This window comes from Danio rerio, chromosome 16, assembly GCF_052040795.2.
Source record: "Danio rerio strain M-AB ecotype USA chromosome 16, GRCz13ab, whole genome shotgun sequence".
In the NCBI taxonomy this organism is placed as follows: domain Eukaryota; kingdom Metazoa; phylum Chordata; class Actinopteri; order Cypriniformes; family Danionidae; genus Danio; species Danio rerio.
In genome coordinates, this window is record NC_141036.1 from 9997271 (window position 1) to 10019407 (window position 22137).

A 22137-nucleotide genomic window follows, 5' to 3' on the forward strand; every position below is an offset into this window, starting at 1 on the left:
CAGGGGTGTCAAACTCAGTTCCTGCAGGGATGCAACCATGCATAGTACCATAACCATGCAACCCTGCTGCAACACACTTACCTTTAGGTTTCAAACAAGCCTGAAAGACTCAATCAGTTTGATTTAAGTGAAGTTTATTCATAAACTAATTTCGAGAGGATCACGTGCTTATGATTTATCACGGCCGGTCTCGCATTTGCTAATCACTATCTTCCAATCATATGAGCCCTAAGTTACTATAAATAGCCACAGTTTTCAGTTCACTTTATCTTCGTTTGGAAGAAACCCCCCTCCTTCCCTATTCTCCTCCTTTACCTCTGATTGGGCGGCACGGCGGCCCAGTGGTTAGCACTGTGAGCCCCACAGCAAGAACACTGCCAGCCCTAGTTCCACAAGACCGGTGGGTGTTTCTGTGAGGAGTTTGTATGTTCTCGCCATGTCCGCGTGGGTTTTCCCCGGGTTCTCCGGTTTCCTCCCACCATCCAAAGACATTCAACATACATAACAATCAAGCTTTTGTCTAACCCCTTGTGTTTCCTTAGCTACCGCAGCAGGGGAGTTCTGAGATTCATCAAGCTAAGGCTCCCCTCTCGCTCTGCCAACGGGAGGAAGCCCCCGGGCTCGAGGAGCCCTTGAGCTTGGGGCTCTCTTCCGGGACAGCATGCCAAACAAGCTTTTATAAATCATCAGCTAAGTGTGAACTCTTGAATTAAGGTTGGAACTAAACTGTGCAGAGCTGCTGAGTTTAACACCCCTGCCCTTTAACCTTGGCCCCCAGGAGAAACAAACCTAGGTGTGTTAAGAGTAAATATGGATTTAAGAAACTCCAAGTGTTAAATTTCTATAAATTTCTGTTTGTTTGGTTTGGGATTAGTGGCCACCAATGCTGCCCCTCAATTCAGCAACACCAGCTTCATGATCACACTGTGAATTATAATTTTTTTTTTCAGTTTTCGGGTTAAATTGATTGGAGAAAATTTCTTACACATGGTCTTGATTTAGATTAAATGTTTTTAGATATTCCTAAAACCCATTGCCATGATTTACTACGTTTAACTATATTTAATACAGAGACATGCATTGCACTCAGTGGGAGCTTATAAAAAAACTGAACTGCTCCTGCCATCTTGCTGTTCATATATCCTGAATCCTTATAGGTAATAGGTGCTTACAACAACAAAACTATTTAACAGCATGGCAAATTTATGGTGATTTGGATTAGGACTGAGATGTCTGCAGTCATGTTCTCTTTGCAGAATGGCACAACAAATACTTTAGTCTGCTCTTTTTTCCTTTTTCCACCTGCAGTAACCAAGGTACTGATTCTGAGCTAGTGCTATTGGTGGTTTCAAGTTGGATTAACTGATGAATCTTCTAAAGGCTTTTGGTTTTCCAATGCCTAGAAAGCAACTACAGAGCCATATCTGATGGCACTGAATGATATTACACTTATATTACAGACGTGGCAGACACAAACACACCATCAACAATGGTGAACATTAAATTGCTAATGGTCATGGATTTGAGAACCTACATCAACATTAAACACAGTAAATCCAACTTGGTCTTGCATTTTGCCATAATTTGTATAGATGGATATTAAAAACATTTTAACATTTTTAGCTGTTATTTAAAAAATGGTGGTCAAATGCTTTGTTGGTCATGGTAACCCTGCCCCCTGTACTAGACTAGCAATGTTTTAGTTCTACTTTTGAACAAGATTTTTTTTTTTTCTGAGCTGGTGCTTTGGGTGTCAAAAGACAAAAAAAAAAATATAAAACTACTTGTTTATCCTCAAACTGCTTTGGTGAAAAAAGGGTAAGTGTAAGGACAACTTGCTCCCCTGAGTGCTTACATGATGTAGCAGATATCCAGATTCAAGATTGGGTCAAGTCACCTTTTAACTGTTTGTGCTATGTTCTTGAGAGTTAAGAGAATGTACATTACTTTCCTTCATCTCTAGTTGTGAGGGTCAATGGTATGGTGGCATTATTAACTTTACTTTCAAGTGTTTCTTAAAAATGATATGGTGGGCTGTGCTTTTTCACACATTAATAGCACACAATAAACACATTTTATACCAGGTTTTCAGAGCATATAGTATAAGCTGTACTTCACTTATTCCTTACATATTCTTTACTTGGTTTTTAAAATTTAAGTCTTACATTTCCCTTATAAGCCGGCAAAATCTCACTGCAGAACGTATTATTATTTTGTACCTCTTCATGTTTGTATTGTTTTAATTCAAAGTGTAATTTTAAATGAAAATCTGAAATCAGAAATTAGTTCTCTCTTAACTCTCTCTCTTTGTTTCTCTCTCTTCCCCTCTCTCATTTTAGTTGATGCAAAAGCAGTTGTGGCAAACCTAACAGTGAGTAACCTTCTCTAAAATTTTTAAAGTATCATTTGTAAACTAATTGCGCTTTCAAAAAGCTTTACAGTGGGCCCCAAATGTATCTTGCTTGTGAGTCTGAGGTCAACTAATTTATTTCATCCTTTAAATAAATAAATAAATAAATATATATATATATATATACATTAGAAGTCAGAATTATTAGCCCCCTTTTGATTTTTTTTTCTTTTTAAAATATTTCCCAAATGATGTTTAACGGACATCTTTCGTTTTTTAAAAACATTTTTGAGACAAATTTATTAGCCCCTTTTAACTTAATTTTTTTTCAGATAGTCTACAGAACAAATCATCGTTATACACTAACTTACCTAATTACCCTAACCTGCCTTGTTTACCCTATTGACCTAGTTAAGCATTTAAATGCCACTTTAAGCTGTAAATTAGTATATATATATATATATATATATATATATATATATATATATATATATATATATATATATACATTTTTTATATATATATTTTTTTTTATTCAAAACACAATATATTAAATATGTAGCATGATGGCTCAGTAGAGTGTAGACTTTGCATGACCTCCCTGTGTTCGTGTGGGTTCAGGTGCTCCAGTTTCCCCCACAATCCAAAGACATAGTATTGGTGAACTTGCTAAACTAAATTGACTGAGGTGTGTGTATGGGTTATTCCCAGCACTCTGAATTCACGATTTAGTGCACTTTTAATACTGGGTTATGGTTGGAAGGGCATCTACCTCATAAAACATATTCCATATTAATTGGTGATTATTTCGCTGTGGACTAAATATAAATATATTACCAAAGACATTATTCTTCTGCCAAAAGTTCCTCAAAAGGTTTGCATTTGCAAAAAAGTGGTTGTCAAGCAAAGCAAACCGGTCATGGGTGTACATACTATATGAAGAATAGTTTGCAACAGCTTTGAACACGGCTCGATCAAATATAATCAAAGACTGGAGCTATACTTAAAAACTTGGAGTGTACTTTAAAAAATACCTTTGGGACCACTGTATATTGAGTGTTTAAATGGTTTAAACTAAAATTAATTCCGCACATCAGTACACATTTATAGAATGCACCTAAACTTCTCTGAAAATATCATTTGGTTTTCCTACAGTGTAAAAAGCCAGACCAGCACTTTAAGCCATACTTAAAGCAGCATCTTCCCAAACGTTTGCACTATGCCAATAACGACAGAATTGAGGAGATTCATTTAATGGTTGAAAGGAAATGGCACATTGCACGGTAAGTAACACGTGTTTTTTTTTCCCCTGTCAATACAACATCTGTAACCTCTTAAACTGCTGTTATATAATAGTGATATTTGTGGATTGCAAATTATTTACTTAATGTAGTAGTGTAATTGAAAAACAACAGACCCAACTTTTGTGTAGTGTGCTGTTAGTTCTGAGTAATAAGCTAATTTACGGGCGTCTAAACCCAGTCCTGGGTGGCCGGTGTCCTGCAGAGTTTAGCTATCTTTAGACAAACCTGGACCAGTTAATCAAGTTCTTACTAGGCATACTAAGAACCAATGTTTGGGATAATGCATTAAATGTAATGCGAGTTGCGTAATAATATTACTTTTGTAACGAGTAAAGTAACGCATAGGGCTCTATTTTAAAAATCTAGGCGTAAAGCGCACAATCAACTCATTCTGTGCTGGACTTTAGACCTGCTTTCAGCTGGTCGATTGCGCTGTCTATTTTAATTCCTTAAAATATCAATGCGCCAACAATGTGCCTTTTTTCTAGATTGAAACACGAGTCCATGAGTCCACAAAGTATTGCAAACGGATTTGCTATATAAACAGCATGGCGGAAAACTGGAAAATTAATGTTGCATTGGTCTGAAAATAGCAAAACGTTGGGAAACATGTCTTGCACCTTGTTGTGCTGGGTGTATGATAGGGCCCTTAGTTTTTAAAATTAAGTAATAATATTTAAGTAAATAATATTTAAGTCACTTTTTTAAAATGTAATGTGAGTTACTTTTTAGTTTAGTTAATTCGCTTTGAAAAAATAAATTGTTGAATTAAAATGGTTGTTGTCACGTTGATTCCCGCACACAATGAGAGAATGCATGAACAGACAGAAAGAAAGATGCCAGAGCCTTACTTTTCTGCAAAAAAAATTTATCTTTATTTTAAACACATTGAAGAAAAAGAAAAGAAGATTATCTAAATGCATAATAAAGACAAAAAGTACAGAAGTAGCAAACATTATTTAAACTTTAATTAATCTGTACATACGGCATGCATAGCTCTTGGGTCAAGAAGTTCCCCAAAGATAACATTATACTACATTACATTTTTTTATGTGTTTTTTTTAAAGGCAAAAGGAGGTTATACAGTGTGTTGTTATTGGCAGAGCTCCTCTGCAAATTCTGAAAGAGTTTGCAACTAGTTCCTTTTTTGGGGAGTAACTCGATATAGTAATGCATTACTTTCTAAAGTAACTTTTCCCAACACTGCTAAAGACTCATTTACAGGTGTTATGGTAGAAGTGTTATGGTGTGCAGGGCACTGGCTGCTTGGGCACACATGAGCTAATCCTTTGAAAGGTGTGTTTTAGTGATGGGAATTTCAGATCTTTTTTCGCAAACCAGATATTTTGGACAGTTTGGTTCAATGAACACCAGATCACTGGTTCTTGAATTCTACAATGTAATGACGTCATTTGTGATGATGTAATGACAATCCTCCCATGTTAGAATGACCTCATATACCGCAGGGACTAACTCATACTTTTGCAAAATGGCATTCCTCATTGCAATGTAACACAAGCTCTGTTGAAGGTTCATAAAGGTTCAGCAGAGTCTTTGGGCTCTATTTTGACAGTCCATGCGCAGAGCGCAAAACGCAGGGCGCAAACGCTTTCAGGGCGTGTCAGGACACGTTTTTGCTAATTTAAGGACGGGAAATCTGCCTTGCACCGTGGCGCATAGTCTAAAAGGGTTGAGTTCATTTTCTTAATGAGTTATAGGTGTGTTTTGAGAATAAACAAATTAGAGTCTCATCTCCCATTCCCTTTAAGAGTCAGCTGCGTCGCGCCAAGAGTGCATTCGCTATTTACAGGACGCAAAGTAAGTCTAAGTGGAAAAAATGAGCATTTCACTAGCAAACAGTTAAACAGAGCATCTACTGCGTGAGAATGAGAGATAATGGATCTACTTTCACATTCGCTATTGGATTTGTTAAGCGCAAATATTCGTTTCATAACTATTTCTAAATTTAGTTCAAATTTCCAGCAAACGAATAAATGAACAATAATAACAAAATGTGCTCAAAAACCTGAGTTATATCCTAATACACCTGCCATGCCCCATATGGCCTAAAACCTGACAGGTGGGCAAATCTAAGCTTGTTTTTAATAAAACAAATATAAATATGGATATATTAAATAATACTGCTAATAATAATAACATTATACAAAAGAAAATTGTTATGAATGAACTGAAAAAGCCCCCCGAGATGAAGAAGACATAAAAGCAGTGATTTTTCATATTTATGTAGGCTAGAAAATAATATGTTTTGTAATATTTTAATCCTTTATATTTATATCCTATATCTATTCTTATTATATCCTATATATATCCTTAATATTAAAATTTTTTCATATGTAAAGATATTTGCCTATTGGTCTCTTGTGCGTATTAAGCAGTGCGTAAGCGAGGCACAACTCTGCGCCGGAGTTTAGACCGGGTTAGTTTTGGTCTAATAAAAAATCTATTATAGTTTCTGAAAATAGCAACGCGCCAGCGGTCCGCCTCAGAACGCCTTCCTTTTTAGACCAGAACGCCTATAGGCGCACAAATGAGCGCTAATGCATTTGCCATTTAAACAGCATAGCGCAACACCTCAAAACGACTCTTGCGCCAAGCTGAAACTACCAAAAGACTATTGTGCCGCACTTTGCGCCACATTGCGCCGGGTGTATGATAGGGCTCTTTATCAACAAGTTTGCAGTGTAGTAACAGTGGCCAAACATTATAAGTAATTTGGTAAAACACAGTGAAATAAGTGTCAACCTCACTCTTAAGCAATATTGGTACCGAGCAAATTTGACAAGTAATATCAAAATCAGGTTTACTTACTTTTCAATTGCGTCGAGATGCAGGAGTGAGCCGTTGACTTCTTGTTTTGTTGGGACTATCCCAAATTTCTGTTACGAATGCTAACATCCTGAATAAAAATCTGCTGAATGAGAATGAACTGCTAATCTGCAGTTAAAGTCTAAAGATTAAAAATGAAACACCCGAAATTGCATAAAACTCTGAAAGAAACGCAGAATAGCCTGGTGATGTGACATTAATTGTTTTATACTGAAACTGGCCTTCTAAAAGCGCGTCCTTGGTCTTATCTAAATTTCTTTGCATGTTCAACACACGCAGGGCCAGAGCAAGCTGAAATGGCGCTCTAGGCAAACGGCAATCACGCCATCCTCAACCTGAGAGTGACCGGTTTGCGGATGAAAGTTAGGACCGTGAGGGAGGGGGTGGGTGTAGCGGATGAAAGTAAAGACCGGTGGGTTTGCTCACTTTTCTGCTGCCCAAGGCGGCCGCCTAGGTCCCCTCAATGCATGCGCCGTCCCTGAAGTAGTTTCGTATATCCCTGTGTACACACTTCACCCGAACCATTGGGCTCTTATCCAATGTCTTGTTTTGCATCAGGCTTTTTTGGATGGACGTTTGGTTATACCCTGAATCCACCAATGCTGGATAAATACTACCCCTGATACTCACAGGTATCTGGTATGTGCCATTGCAACCGGGGACGGCCGCTGACCCGTTGGGCTCGCGGATAACACCCTAATCTCTATTACTGGAAAAATTCTCCTGTATGTGACTTCCTGCAGCACCAGCAGAGCGGCCCAGACCTATCCGCCGCACCCCCGGGGCAAGCTAGATCACATGATTGTGCAGGAGAGAGAGACAAGCCGCTGGACCATTGCTTGCATGAGGTTGTCATAGACCAGGAGGTTCTGCACTAGGAGCTGCTGTGCTCTAATTAATTAATTGGCGGTTCATTCCACCATGTCTTTTTTAATGGGATTTCACAACCATAACTTTCTGTTGATGTGTTTTATACAGGAAAATCATGAAAACAAAAAGGAATCATGAGAAATGTGGGTTTGCTGGTGATCACGGATATGACAATAAGATCAACAGCATGCAGGTTTGTTGTTTGCTTTGTTCATTCAAGCTACAGCTTAAATTTGCAGCAATTTTAGTTTTTTGTCTATTTTAGTTTTTCTAATCTTGCTGTTTTTGTCATTTTTTTTGTATTTTAGTCATTTAGTGTTTTTTTTTTCAGACAATTTTCCTTGGATATGGACCAGCTTTCAAATTCAAAACCAAAATTCCACCATTCGAGAATATTGAGCTTTATAATATCATGTGTGGTGAGAAAAGTTTGGTTAAATAATAAACACCTCTAGCACCATGTTATTACCTGTGATGATCTTATTTCTGCTTGCACAGTTTTTTAAATAATATATTTGGGGTATAATATGTAAAGTGTCTGTATATCTCAATAATCAGATGTCCCTGCTAAAAAATCCAGCTTAAACCAGCCTAGGCTGGTTGGCTGGTTTTAGCTGGTCAACCAGGCTGGTTTAAGAGGGGTTTTGGCCACTTCCAGGCTGGTTTCCAGCCATTTCCAGCCTGGTTTTAGCTGGTCAGGCTGGAAAATGACCAGCTAAATCCAGCTAAAACCAGCTTGACCAGCCTAGTTTAAGCTGGACATAGCTGGTTTTGGCTGGACTGCCAGCCTGCTAGGCTGGTCAAGCTGGTTTTAGCTGGTCATCTCCCAGCCTAACCAGCTAAGACCAGGTTGGAAATGGCTGGAAACCAGCCTGGAAGTGGCCAAAACCCCTCTAAAACCAACCTGGTTGACCAGCTAAAACCAGCCAACCAGCCTAGGCTGGTTTAAGCTGGATTTTTCAGCAGGGAGCAAAATAATTGATTAAAAGTAAATGACTATGTAAATGTAAGTAAAATCGTTCCTTTAAAAATGTATTATTCCAGGGGTGGCCAACCCTGTTCCTGGAGATCTACCTTCCTGCAGATTTCAGTTGCAACCCATATCAAACACACCTGCCTGTAAATATCACATGGTGTTCAGGTCCTAATTAATTGGTTCAGGTGTGTTTGATATGGGTAGCAACTGAAATCTGCAGGAAGGTGACTCTCCAGGAACAGGATTGGCCACCCCTGTATTATTCAATTAAATTAATTCCTACTTAGAGCATAATTAAAAAATCATAATAGTAAGTTACCCAAATAAAGCATGCTCTCTATTGCATGTTTGATTAATAATGGAAGATGCATATTTGACAACTGTAATATGATTGTTTTATGCTTTACAATATGTGTTAGCACTAATAATCGATGCTTTTCAGATCTCCTTGGCTTGAAGCCAGCCCCTAACAATGGTACACATGGTAGTCTTAACCAGCTCCTGAGGACCCCTGTATACATACCCAACATGCCTGAAGAAGTGACCAAGCCAAACCCTGCAGGACCAGTCATAGCTATTAATGATGACCTGGGCTGCACTTGTGAAGACAAGGTCAGCAATAAAGTGAGAGAATAATCAGTGTTCTTACTGTTTTCTTTAAAAAGTTTATTTTTTTTTACATTTTAAAACAAATTATTATTGTATCATCATAGTTATATCATCACAGTTTATTTATAATTGTTGAAATCCTCAAAAAATATGGCTAAAAAGTTAAGACTTCTGAAATTATTCATGAAGGTCTTTGTTTAAATGATTAATAGTGTCAAACAAAACATTAAATTGGATCAAATTCACATAATGTGGTTCTCCTTATAATATCTGCTTGTTATCTCGCTATTTTCATTCTCTTCACTATGGAAATGCCCCAGACATGACCAATTGTGGAAATACTAATGAAAGCCTGTCTGCCAATTGAGACAGATTAATCTATGTAGTAGTTACCTCCCTCTATATAAACCATACCTGCAGTAAGCTACCTTTTGTTGCTTAGAACATTCAGAAGCTCCTCAGCAGACTTAGACCTAGGTACTCTGGTTCCCCCAACCCCCCCCCCCCCCCCACACCCCCCAGTCTAAAAACATGTGGTATAGGTGCAAGCATGTGCACAGGAAGGGTTCAACCTGTGCAGAGCACATGCCTTTTTTTTCTTATTTAAAAGATGCCCCTCAAAAATGAATAAAAGTGCCCCCCGCTCTTCAGTACTCATTCAACAATCATCCTACTTCCCGACCCCCAAGACCTCAGGGTTTTTTACTTTGCAATTTAGAAATAATAATTAGTTATTAGTCAAACTTCTAGATCAAAACTATTTTCCAGAAACTTGACTTATTCTCTACAAAGCCTATGTTATTCAGTGGGCATCACTTAGAGGTCCAGCTATTGATTGATAACAGTTTACAGTAAATCTTGGGGACCAGAGCATGATACATTGTGTTTGCAAGACCACACTCTTTAATGCTGTTTTTTGTGATCTCTGACTGATGTAGTTAGACATCATTAGTGCTGAAGTAGATAGTGATTTTACTAAACATAATGATTCAGCCAGCGCTTTTAAAGTTTGCTTGATGTCATTCACTCTGGCACCTAGATGACATTGGACTAAACCCATGCAAATGCCACACAGAAAGGAAAAATTTGGGTTACTAAAAAGGAAACTTGAATTTTTAATCTACCAAATCATATATTGTTATTGCTTTATTTTTAGACTACAATAATATGGTTCAATATATGTAAGTGCTAATGGTCCCATAGGTCATTGATAGTAAAGAGAGTTTATTCAGTTACTCCTCCAACATAACAAAAAACAGTGGTAAAATATGTATTTAGAAGTCTTCGACCTGTCCAATGGTTTATTGTCTGTCATGAATGGATTAGAATTTTGTTGTAATACAGTGAAGTAAATTTAGCTGTACTACTCATTAGTGTCCCAGCATTCTGTCCACAGTACACTCAGCCATTAGTTACATGAGTCCAGGAACACTATGGAGTTAAAGCAGCAAGTGTACAGACACTGTCCAGCAAAAGTTCTTAATACCAGATGTAACCAGGGCCATGTGCTCTGTGCTTTTGTGTTTTGTTATGTATGTGCGTTACACTAACCTGTCAATCTGAATTTTCTAACAAAAGAGGATATGCAAGCAACAAATGTTTGGCAAGATTTAATGTGTTGCCTCCTGATTTACTAGTTTTGTGTCAGTCTGTGGAACCCAAATGCTGATTGATCCTGTCCAGTGTTATCCCTGGATAAATCCCAAATCAGTTTAGGCTCAGTTTGAAATCCCTAGCCTGCATTTCTTGACATTTTCAATTCAGCTGGATCAAAATAATTTTTCCATTTGACTCTGAAACTGCTTTGTTTAGTTACCGATCTCTTGCTGGAGGTTTTCACCTTTAATCTTTTGCAGTTGCGTTCAAAAAGTAGGGGGAAGAGGGCATTGAAAGTGACCCTTGTAAGAGGCTATAACGTGGAGTCACTGTGGCTCTGTCTGTTACAGAACAAAGTGGACGAGCTCAATCAACGACTGAGACAAGTTATTGATGGTAACTCTTTTTTTCTTCTTTTTGATGTAGTTTAGTAATGCTTTTTTTCAGTTTTTTTTTCTGCCATAGTACACATAGAACAACACTTCATAATGACCACAGCTGTTGAAAAGTCTGAAAATGTTTTGCTACTTAGGAAACAATACACTTAAATACAAGAAATTTGAAAATGTAACATGACTTAACTATAAGTGTTTCATTTAAAAACTACTCTACAAAGAACTTTGGTACTTAATGGGATTTTAAACCATTCAAGTGCTTGAAGACCTGAAAGTAACCTAATTTCTGCAATTTGTATTAATGAGTACGTTTACATGGACACCAATAATGCTATTTTAACACGATTAAGACAATACCGTACTATGATTAAGAGTCTACCAACTAAACAGTGATTTTTAATTATATTAATCCAATTAATGTCATTACCAAACTAAACAGAAATAGAATTAAGACATGTGGATTATGCTGATTTTAGTCGCATTATTGAAGTGCAGTAACATGTAAACACCTTAATCAAACTTTTACAAATGTGTAGGATTTTTGCTGCATTTTGCGACAGGATAGTCTATACAAACATGGCTGTTTGACACTTTTTTCTGCACCTATCGAGTCAGTGGAGGACCATAGACACCTGCATCATGAAATGTGGACGTTTTTTTCCCATACTGCGTGCCGTATCAAATTCCATTAAAGCAACCAGCAATTTATACGCCCTTCAATATCTCATTTGTCACGGGGCCATGCATGAAATGTTCCTGAATGAAAGTGAAAGTGCCAAACTGCAGTTAATGTCGACAAGTTAAAAACGAAACACCAGAGGCAATGTGGATAGCGTGGTGACGCAATGGCGTTAATCGAATTATGCACTATAACATGTAAAACGGGATCATGAAAGGAACATACAGAAAGCAACTCATGTAAACACCTTAATCATATTATTATCTTATTGAGATTAAGGCAAATAATTCAATTACTGATGTCCATGTAAACCTAGTCATTGTCATAGAGAGCTACCTCTCTTATAGTGCACAAATGCTTTATAGATTTGTATGCCTTAAGGCTCGTATACACCAGGACAGTTTTCCCTTGTACTCCACTCAGCCTTACTTGTAGATATCAATTATTTTCTTTCTCAATTGTTTTTGAATGTCTTTGTATGTTGGCATGATGTATAGCTTTTGAGGATCTTTTGGTCTACACTTTGTCAGGCAGGTTTTATTCAAGTGATTTCTTGATTGCAAACCGGTGTGCAATCTGAGTGTGGCTAACGAAATTAAACAAACCAGAATTAAGTTATTTTTTATTAGGGGGCAAATATGTTTTTCATACAGGGCTATGTAGTTTCAGATTTTCTTTTCCCATAACGATAAAAGCTTAATTTACGAACTGCATGTGTTTACTTGCTTTATCTTTGAGTAATATTTAAATGTGTGAAAAGCATGCATAAATAAATAAATAAATAAATAAATAAATAAATAAATAAATCAGTAAGGGGTCACTTTTTCAAACCACTCTATATTGCCAGCTCAATAGATAAGCAGATGAGTTAAATGTAAAGAAAAATAAAATCATTCTGCTATAATGAATGTTAAAGCTAATAAGACTATCCATAATTAAATAATAAGTATTATTAATTATGAATATTAATCTCAATTTAGCTAATTTAATACACTATCCATCAAAGATGCATAATGCACTTGTCAAGCCTCTTGCTTGATTCTTACAAACCAATTTAGGTGTTATTATTATTATTATTATTATTATTATTAATATTATTATTATTATTATTAAAATAATATTTAAATTGATTGTTTTTGTCCATTCATTAAAAAATATGAAACCAAACTTACACTATTCAGTCAACAAAGCAGAATAAAAGTCTTGAAACTTCACAGATAAAAGCTGAAACCACATGGGGACCTATTTTAAGACTCTTGGGAATCTAGCATTTTACCTTTGGAAATTTTCATCTCTAACTCATATATTCATGACACTGACTTTGTAGAAATGTGAATACTGTCATCTTTTTTTAAATTTGTTTATGCTACATATGTCATGTGTATATTTATGTATATTTGATAACTGAGACGATTCCTCCCTTTGTTTTTTTTTTTTTTTTTTTTGAGGGGGTGGGATGGGGCTAATGTCAATTATTTTGTATTGTATTTATTTTTATTTTTTATTATTATTGGTATTGTACTGTGTTTGTTAAAAATCTTATAAAAATGGTACATAAAACAAAATATTACAACAAAGCAGAATAAAATAGTTGTTTTTATAAAACTGCGTATTGCTGAATTGAACTTTTCAAAATTGATGGTTTTCGATTATTATTTTCCTTTTGTTCTCTATGAAAGTCTTATTTTACAAAGCATTAAATTAAAAAATAAATAAATCAAGAAATAGAAATCAAAGTTACATTCTTTATGTACATAAGTCATCGTAAAAGCTATACATATGAATCAACAAATAATCCAAGTCTTTTATTAAGTGATAATAGCTTTTTTCTTTTTTTTTAGACAACAAGAATCTTCCATATGGGCGTCCAGCTGTTATGTTTCGCACCAAATACTGCATTCTTCATCATACTGACTACATTAGTGGATACAGTGAAGCTTTACATATGCCTCTTTGGACATCTTATACCGTTTCCAAGCAGGTACAGTTCACAAAATGGTAACATTTTAGTTTACTAATTCCCACTATGAACTACTTGCTTACTACCTGCTTATTATTTAATAATTGGCTGCCTGTAAGTTTTTATAAAGTATGCAATTCTATGGTCATAATCCTACCTAACTAGCTTTACTAAATATTAGATCTATTAATATGCTAAATGTTGTATTGAGTGTAAACTTTGATTTGAAACTGTGATTTCTGTTGCAGGTAGACTTTACCCCTCTGACTGATGCTCTGAGCAACTGCATTCGACCTGATAGTAGAGTTCCTACAGCTTACAGCCAGTCCTGCTCAAACTACCGCACAGAAAAACAGATCTCCTACAGTTTCCTCTATCCACCTCGTGAGGCTCCCTTATTTCTTTGTAATCTACAGGCTAACCTCAGTTGTTTCATGAAATGAAGTTACTGTAGGGAAGCAAAATTAGACTGAAGCCTAGTTACTGCGGTAACTATTGTTCCATGAATGGTGGAACATCGCCAGCAATGGTCAGTACATTGGTGGAAGGAGTCACGTCTTGCTTACTACATCAAGAAGTTCTTATTAATTTAGTCACATGTGACCACGGCAATGGCCTATCAGAAGCTGCACCAGCTCCTGACTGTCATGGTTGGTCTCTTAGGCCGTACTCACACTAGGTACAGTTTCCTCGAACCGGGCCAAAGCACGCTTGTCCCCCCTCCTGTCTCCCCCGACGGCCCGCGCTCACACCACAAACGGGCTTCGGCACGCTTATGTCATCGCCGCTGGGCTATTCAGTGAGAAGCGCTCTCTCACTCAGCAGCACAGTGGAGATTTCTCTAGTTATATCGTTTCAGTCGTTTGATATGCCGTTAAATATTTCGCCAAACAGTCCTTAGGGATGCGGGGACACGCAGTCAGATATTTCGCCGAACAGATCCGCCACTTTTGGCACTCATAAACAATCATAAAGCTCTCGTGCTGCAGGAATGAAGAGGTCTGCTGAAGGCGCGCAGCTGTCGTGAAGTGAGGAGTTTGCCTCTTTAATAAACAACGGCAGTTTGCGTTCACTGAACAGTAAGAATGATCAATAAATCTATATGAAACAGTCCCTTAAAAGTCACGTCTCGCTTTCAGTTTCAGGCTTTGGCCCAAATGAACCGTGCTTGAGCCCGATTCAGCGCACTCACACTTCTCAAACGATCCGGGAAACGGGCCTGGGCACGGTACGGATGGCATAGTGTGAGTAGGCCCTTAGTCATCCTTATTCTGAGGACCAAAAACTCTGGCTGCCTTTCACCAGCCACAGATCCATGGTTACCTCAATAACCCGTGTTCTATTTCACTGTTCCAGACCACCAGAGATGTTCATTATATGGTGAAAGAGGAATACAGCCAGGTCAGAAGTAATAGGCTTAAACATACTCTGTATGTATAGAAGATCTGATCAAAGAAGAGGTCACATTAAGAGGACAAATCTTGTGAATGTACAGGATGATGCTCATGTAGCTTCCATGCAGATATCTGACAGAGCCGTCCCATTTGAAATGTTTAATGTATACTACTGGATAGAGGTATGAGAAGACTTTATACAATTATTTTACAAATAAAAACCAGTATCACATCTTCTTTCAGTTAGAATAGAACTCTTGCACAGAATATAAGAGAATCAAATGTATTAACTCCGATGCTCTGATTTGCTGAGTGCACAATAATCCAATATACAAACACACACGTAATGAATTACAGACATTTGGTAAAGCATTAGGTTCAGCCAATACGGACCACAGCAACTGGAACACCACTTGTAAAGACTCTGAATAACTAGTGAGTCCAATATACAAAAACATTCAATAATGAATCCAATAATTCTACTACACGGCTGTATCGGGGAGTGCATGCAACCCAAATGCTTTGCAAACTCAATCCGATTTTTCTATGAGAATGAAAAAGACAGAGAATGACCGATTTAACTTCCAACAGGTCATCGGACAGGTGACTGAATTAATATGAGATTCTTAATGTAGTGTGCTCCTTCCACCATGGGAAGACCATTTCTGGACAGTGATATAGATATAGATCCAATAAAGTGGACTGATTCTGTCTTGATAAGGTTTTTATGACATAAGGTTTTATGAAATTAAACTGTATCAAAGAAAAAGTATATAAACCTCAATGGGGTATATGCACACACTTTTTATAATCTGTAAGCCAGTTCAAGTGCCTACACTGAACTGTCATGCTATTACAAAGTGCAGTGTTTAAGGTCTAGTTTCTTTAAAAGCACTCAATTAAATTTCATTGTTCCACCCAATGGGCTCTATTTTGACGGTCCATGCGCAGAGCGCAAAACGCATGGCGCAAACGCTTTCAGGGCGTGTCAGAACGCATTTTTGCTAATTTACGGACAGGAAAATGCGCTTTACGACAAGGCGCATGGGCTAAAAGGGTTGAGTTTATTTTCTTAATGAGTTATAGGTGTGTTTTGAGAATAAACCAATTAGAGTCTCATCTCCCATTCCCTTTAAGAGCCAGCTGCGTCGCGCCAAGAGCGCATTCGCTATTTACAGGACGCAAAGTAAGTCTAAGTGGAAAAACTGAGCATTTCACAAGCAAACAGTTAAACAGAGCATCTACTGCGTGAGAATGAGAGATAATGAGAGATAATGAGAGATAACTTTCACATTCGCTCTTGGATAGGGAAACCTTTACGCACAGACATCAATTAGTCTATAAATAATTAACTTCGTTTGTTAAGCGCAAAGATTTGTTTCAAAACTATTTCTAAATTCAGTTCTAATTTCTAGCAAACGAATAAATGAACAATAATGACCAAGTGTGGTCAAAATACTGAGTTATTTCCAAATACACCTGCCATGCCCCATATGGTCTAAAACCTGACAGGTGGGCAAATCTAAGCTTGTTTTTAATAAAACAAATATAAATATGGATATAATAAAATGTAATACTGCTAATAATAATAACATTATACAAAAGCAAATTGTTTTGAATGAACTGAAAAAGTCTCCCGAGATGAAGAAGGCATAAAAGCAGTGATTTTTCATATTTATGTAGGCTAGAAAATAATGTTTTGTAATATTTTAATCCTTTATATTTATATCCTATATCTATTCTTATTATATCCTATATATATCCTTAATATTTAAATTTTTTTATATGTAAAGATATTTGCCTATTGGTCTCTTGTGCGTATTAAGCAGTGCGTAAGCGAGGCGCAATTGGTCTAATGAAAAATCTTTTATAGTTTCTTAAAATAGCAACACGCCAGCAGTGCACCTCAGAACGCCTTCCTTTTTAGACCAGAACGCCTATGGGCGCACAAATGAGCGCTAATGCATTTGCTATTTAAACAGCGTAGCACAACGCCTCAAAACAACTCTTGCGCCAAGCTGAAACTACCAAAAGACTATTGCGCCGCATCTTGCGCCACACTGCGCCAGGTGTATGATAGGGCCCAAAGTGTTTAAAATACTGAAATCTATTTTACCACAGTATTTTCAAAGGAGTTTCTGCATTCACCTGCTGCTCCTGTTTTATCTCGTTTTATGCTTGAACAACTAAGTGTATGCTTAGTCTATTTAACTGATTATATTTTAATTACATTACAACAATAATGACAATTGAAAATCATGCCATAAACCTTTCACCAGAAGTTTATTGGTGTCTGAAAAAGACTTGATGTGCATATAGCCCAAGGGTGCCTAAACTCAGTCCTGGAGGACCAGTGTCCTGCAAAGTTTAGTTCCAACCCCATTTAGACACACGTGGACCAGATAATCAAGTTTTTTCTAGGTATACTTGAAACTTCCAGGCTGGTGTATTAAGGAAATTTGGAGCTAAACTATGTAGGACACCCACCCTACAGGACTAAGTTTGGGCACCCCTGATGTAGCCCGTTAAAGCAAAAACTAAACTACTAAACTAAAAAAAAAAAAAATTAGTTCTTTTAGAAATACATGTTATACATAAGTTAACATAAAGCTTATATTATCCGTGTGTTTTTCTTTAAGGGCAATGCTATTTTATTGATTTTAAACAAACATGAAATGTGTGTTTTTTTGCATTCATAGCATGTTTTTTCTTCATATTCCAAAGCCACAGATTTCATCCTTGTTCCATGTGTTTGACTTGTGATATTAATGTATAATTGGAATTGAATCTCATGTGTTTTGTTCTTTAAGGATGTACAGATGAATTTGGAATTTGACATTAGTGCTTAAGAATTGAATGCATCTATTTTTCAGCATTTTTTGTCTAATTTATAGAGTTGTCCTCCACTCAGGAAGCGAGATATGATGCTGTTCTCATTACCAACACTGTACCAATGTATGCAGCATTCAAACGTAAGTGTTTCTTAAATGTCTTATCTGATTTCTCATTATGTAAACCAAGAATATAACTGCATTTGCACTTTTCATTAGTAAATGTAAAGGTCCAGTTTTTGAATTTATTTTATTTAAAAAAAATTTTGGACATCGTACTGTTTATTCATCCTTGATTAAAAATGTCTTCATATAATGATTCATTTTCAAAGACCAATGGGGTGTGTGATTTCTTTCTCTGTTCTTTGCGATCACTTTTTTTTGACTGCTGACTCACCAATATTCCAATAAAGCACACTTCAATGATAACAGAAAGCTCTTCATCTAGAATTATTTGTTACTGCTTGTAAAAAAACTTGTTGCATACTTCCAGTCCTATGGTTAAGCTATGCCTGCCTTTGTGATTGATTTTAATAATGTGTCATGTTAATAAAATGCACTCATGTTAAATTACATGCACACAATCCATAAACATATGCATAAGCAAAGTGTTATGTGTTATGAAATAAAGCATTTTAAAGGTGTACCTACAAAATTGATTTGCGATATATATATATATATATATATATATATATATATATATATATATATATATATATATATATATATATATATATATATATATATATATATATCGCAATATATATATATATATATATATATATATATATATATATATATATATATATATATATATATCGCAATATATATATATATATATATATATATATATATATATATATATATATATATATATATATATATATATATATATATATATATAAAATATGTTCTAATCCCATATTTCCTTAATATTTTTCTGGACTGGTTTGTACTGTATGCTTTAGGTAGACATTAGGGGTGATTAGTCATATTGGCCTTCAAAAACCCCTACAAAAAAGCTGAAATGAAATTGAAGTGTGTATGTGTTTTCATATATGCTCACCCTTATAGCTGTTTTTTTTTTGTACATGTCTGTAAACTAGAAGCAGTATGTGTGTGTGTGTGTGTGTGTGTGTGTGCGTGCGTGTGTGTGTGTGTGTGTGTGTGGCCTTTGCCTTTGAGAGCCACCTCTGTTTCAGAAGGTGGAACTGTACACATGCTGTCTCACCTCATAGGAAATGAGCTCTCTCAGAAACCCTCAAACAAACATATTCACAGAAAACATCATTCATATGCAAATAAAAATTTCTTTTATTCTTATTTGGCTTTTCAAATGGACTCTACATGGAATATGCCTCTCTGGTATCTGTAAATGTGTATTTAGAGGGGTTGGCAGCAGAGGTGAAATGAGAGCGCAGCAATGAATTCTATGTCTGGTTTAGATTAGTTGTGCTGAGCTCAAGTCGACTGAAATCCCACCCACAGAGGAACAGACATTATTCTCTAGCGTATATGCAAAAGTTGAATATGCTTGCTGTCTCTCTTTTTATTTATTGTCCAAAAATAAATAAAGCTTCAGAGCTTCCAAAAGAAATCCCAACAAAAGTCATATTGTTTCAAGTTCCAAAACCAAAATTGGTAAAACATTGCAATGAGTTTCCATTACTTAATGTTAGTTCATGCATGCATAGCTAGTGTTTTTAAAAGGCAACCATTTATTGTTAAGTGTTAGCTCAGATCTATTAAATGGTTTTAACAGATACAGCTTAATTTTAATAATTTTTTAGTAAATGTTTCATAATTGATATTAACTAAGATTGATACATGCTTTAGATCTTTTTTACATTTGAGTTCATCTTGACTAACCTCATTTTCCTTTTCTCTTTCCCTGGTTAGTTGTTAAGTGTTTGAAGATGGCTGTTTACGAGTAGAAAAATAAAAACTGAACATAATTAAGAACAGAATGGTACAGGCAAGGATCATTACTGATGTTCATATTTATAAGCACATGGAGGATCTTGACACCTCTGAAACATTTGGTTAACAGTACTTTGTGTTGTGTGTCAGAAGCTGATGTGGATTTACTTTCAAATGACTTGCACTTTCCTGTACAACCCAGGCTCATTCTGACATACCTCTATATACATTTCTGGAGACTGCGAAATACGTCCCAGGGGGTACTTTTTTTTTTGTTGCAGTTTTTGTTTTTGCAAATCCAAGAGAGGCCGCTTTGTGTACGCTTTTTGAAATTTCAAATTTCTTTCGTGAGTGGCATTCGCGCCTATAGTTCTCGCATAAACCCACCAGAGGCTGCTGTTGACTGGCTGAATGACTGACTGACTGACCAACTAATGGACTGACCCACCCTTTGCCTTCTCTTAACCCAACCAATTTTATCGATTGACACACCCACCCACTTCTCTAAATCCAACCAAAGATTTTTAAAAGCAGTCCAGAAAAATAAAAGCCCTCGACTGATATTTACTTGTTTATTTTATTTTTTGTTTTATTTGCTTTCTGAAACCGTTTTTTACCGGACTCGAACACCATCGTCATGGTAAACATCTCTCTGCGTCTCAAGTCCGCCGACGTACATGACGAGCTAACGGGACAAGCTTGTTACAGTGGGAAAGCTGTTTATACGGAGGGAAGCGGTCAGCTGGTAAGCCCAAAAAGGAATGGCGTCATACCACCCCATAGCGTTCCTTTAAAAAATGAAATGCAGCCATGTGTACCTCTGGCTACTTAATTTGTGATCTCCAGAAAAGTGGATAGGACTACATTTTCAGAATGAGCCTACATTGTTCCTGTAATGTGAGGATAAACATTTTTGGTTTTATTACGATTGCTTACATGCATTAAAGTCTTGTTAACATTCAGACCTCTCTCTGTTTCTCTATACCCTTGTTTCAGGAGTGTGGAGTTATTTTCAGAAATCACTTGTGAAACGTTACGCTAGTGAGAAAAATGGTGTGAATGTTGTCACCGGGCCCATTTTCGACTATGACTACAATGGTCTTAGAGATTCTGCAGAGACAATAAAACAGTGAGTTGTTTTTGAAGTCTTCTAAAGTACATGAAATTGCACATTATATGCATACATTGTTATTGTACGTTTCAAAAAAAGTATTGTCGTCATTGTATTGTACCACATTCTCCCTGCAACTGAAATGATCTGATGATCTATAATAAGCAAAAAGATCTACAGCAGGTCAAGCCCAAATATTTACACTGATTTATGTAATCTTTCATTCTGACTTTGTAACTTTTTTGTTTATAGGTTTGTCAGTGGCTCCGTACAAATCCCAACTCATTACTTTGTTGTGGTTACAAGCTGCCTCGATTACACACAGACCGTTGACTCCTGTGTTGGTCCTCTCAGTGTGTTCTCCTTCATCCTTCCACACCGATCAGATAATGAAGAGACCTGCAATGTAAGTTCATTTTGTTTTCTGTTCTGTTCTCCTTTTGCCGTGTATTATCACATTAAAGTAAATACATTTGTTAAAGTAAGCTTAGTGGGGTGTTTAACAGCAACAGTTACTATGCCATGCAATGAAGTTGTTATTAGTTCATTATTAAGTTATTGTCATAACTGTAATTTTGCACATATGAAATAAATATAAGCTAGTGGAAATACTTACCAAACCTACCTGTCACTAGTTACTGTACATCCATGCCAATATCTAGCTAAATGAAAAGACTTTTAATTTACTTTGTCAATCTGGGACACAAAATGGGGTATACACACCCCTCATCATGGACATAGTTGTGCACATGATATTGTTAGTGCATCATAAAGGCCTATTGCATGAAGCCAGTTTTAACTGCTACAATAAATTCCACAATTTTAGTATATAATATAATTCCACAATCCAATACTTATAAAATTATAAAAAGATACCTTCTTCAGTTTGATAACAGTGATATTTTATAGCATGGTGCTGAGACCTGTTTTAGAGGCAAGTGCTGACACTACAAAAGGGCCACTTAACAAGAATTTAAACAGGGCTGTACTTAAAATATCTTGTATTAATATATTATATTAATATCCATCTCCTGAAATCTCTTACACTCATATCTTGTTCAATCTGCATTTCGGTACCATCTGTGGTATATTATTCATTTGGTTTTATTTATTTTTTAAACACTGATGTTGCTTTAGTAGGTATTTTTCATCTTTTAAATATAAATATATGGTGTTCTCATCCATCAATGATAATGGTAAATACACAGCATTCTTAAGAATAATTCTGAGGATACGAAAATCTGAACAAGCCTGTTTTACCAGTGTTTAATGCTTATATCTTACTATGGCTACTT

General features: G+C 36.2%; 1 protein-coding gene and 1 long non-coding RNA gene across 10 annotated transcripts in view; both read left to right on the forward strand.

Moving 5' to 3' along the window:
* LOC147833274 (uncharacterized) overlaps positions 1-22137 on the forward strand; it is a 331056-nt gene that overhangs the window by 177379 nt on the left and 131540 nt on the right. The gene's annotated exons all lie outside the window — the stretch shown is intronic.
* Positions 1-22137, forward strand: part of enpp2 (ectonucleotide pyrophosphatase/phosphodiesterase 2) — a 51353-nt gene that overhangs the window by 24213 nt on the left and 5003 nt on the right. For 3 of the 9 annotated variants that reach the window (XM_087284955.1, NM_200603.1, XM_087284956.1), the window contains 11 exons: positions 2340-2371; positions 3506-3633; positions 7480-7564; positions 7703-7790; positions 8790-8959; positions 10903-10948; positions 13468-13607; positions 13835-13970; positions 17875-17952; positions 20728-20860; positions 21095-21248. In XM_087284955.1, coding sequence (XP_087141081.1) covers positions 2340-2371; positions 3506-3633; positions 7480-7564; positions 7703-7790; positions 8790-8959; positions 10903-10948; positions 13468-13607; positions 13835-13970; positions 17875-17952; positions 20728-20860; positions 21095-21248 — 1190 coding nt within the window. Of the gene's footprint in view, positions 1-2339; positions 2372-3505; positions 3634-7479; positions 7565-7702; positions 7791-8789; positions 8972-10812; positions 10949-13467; positions 13608-13834; positions 13971-17874; positions 17953-20727; positions 20861-21094; positions 21249-22137 lie in introns of all 9 variants that reach the window. The other 6 variants (XM_087284950.1, XM_087284949.1, XM_087284954.1 and 3 more) reach the window with 3 other exon arrangements.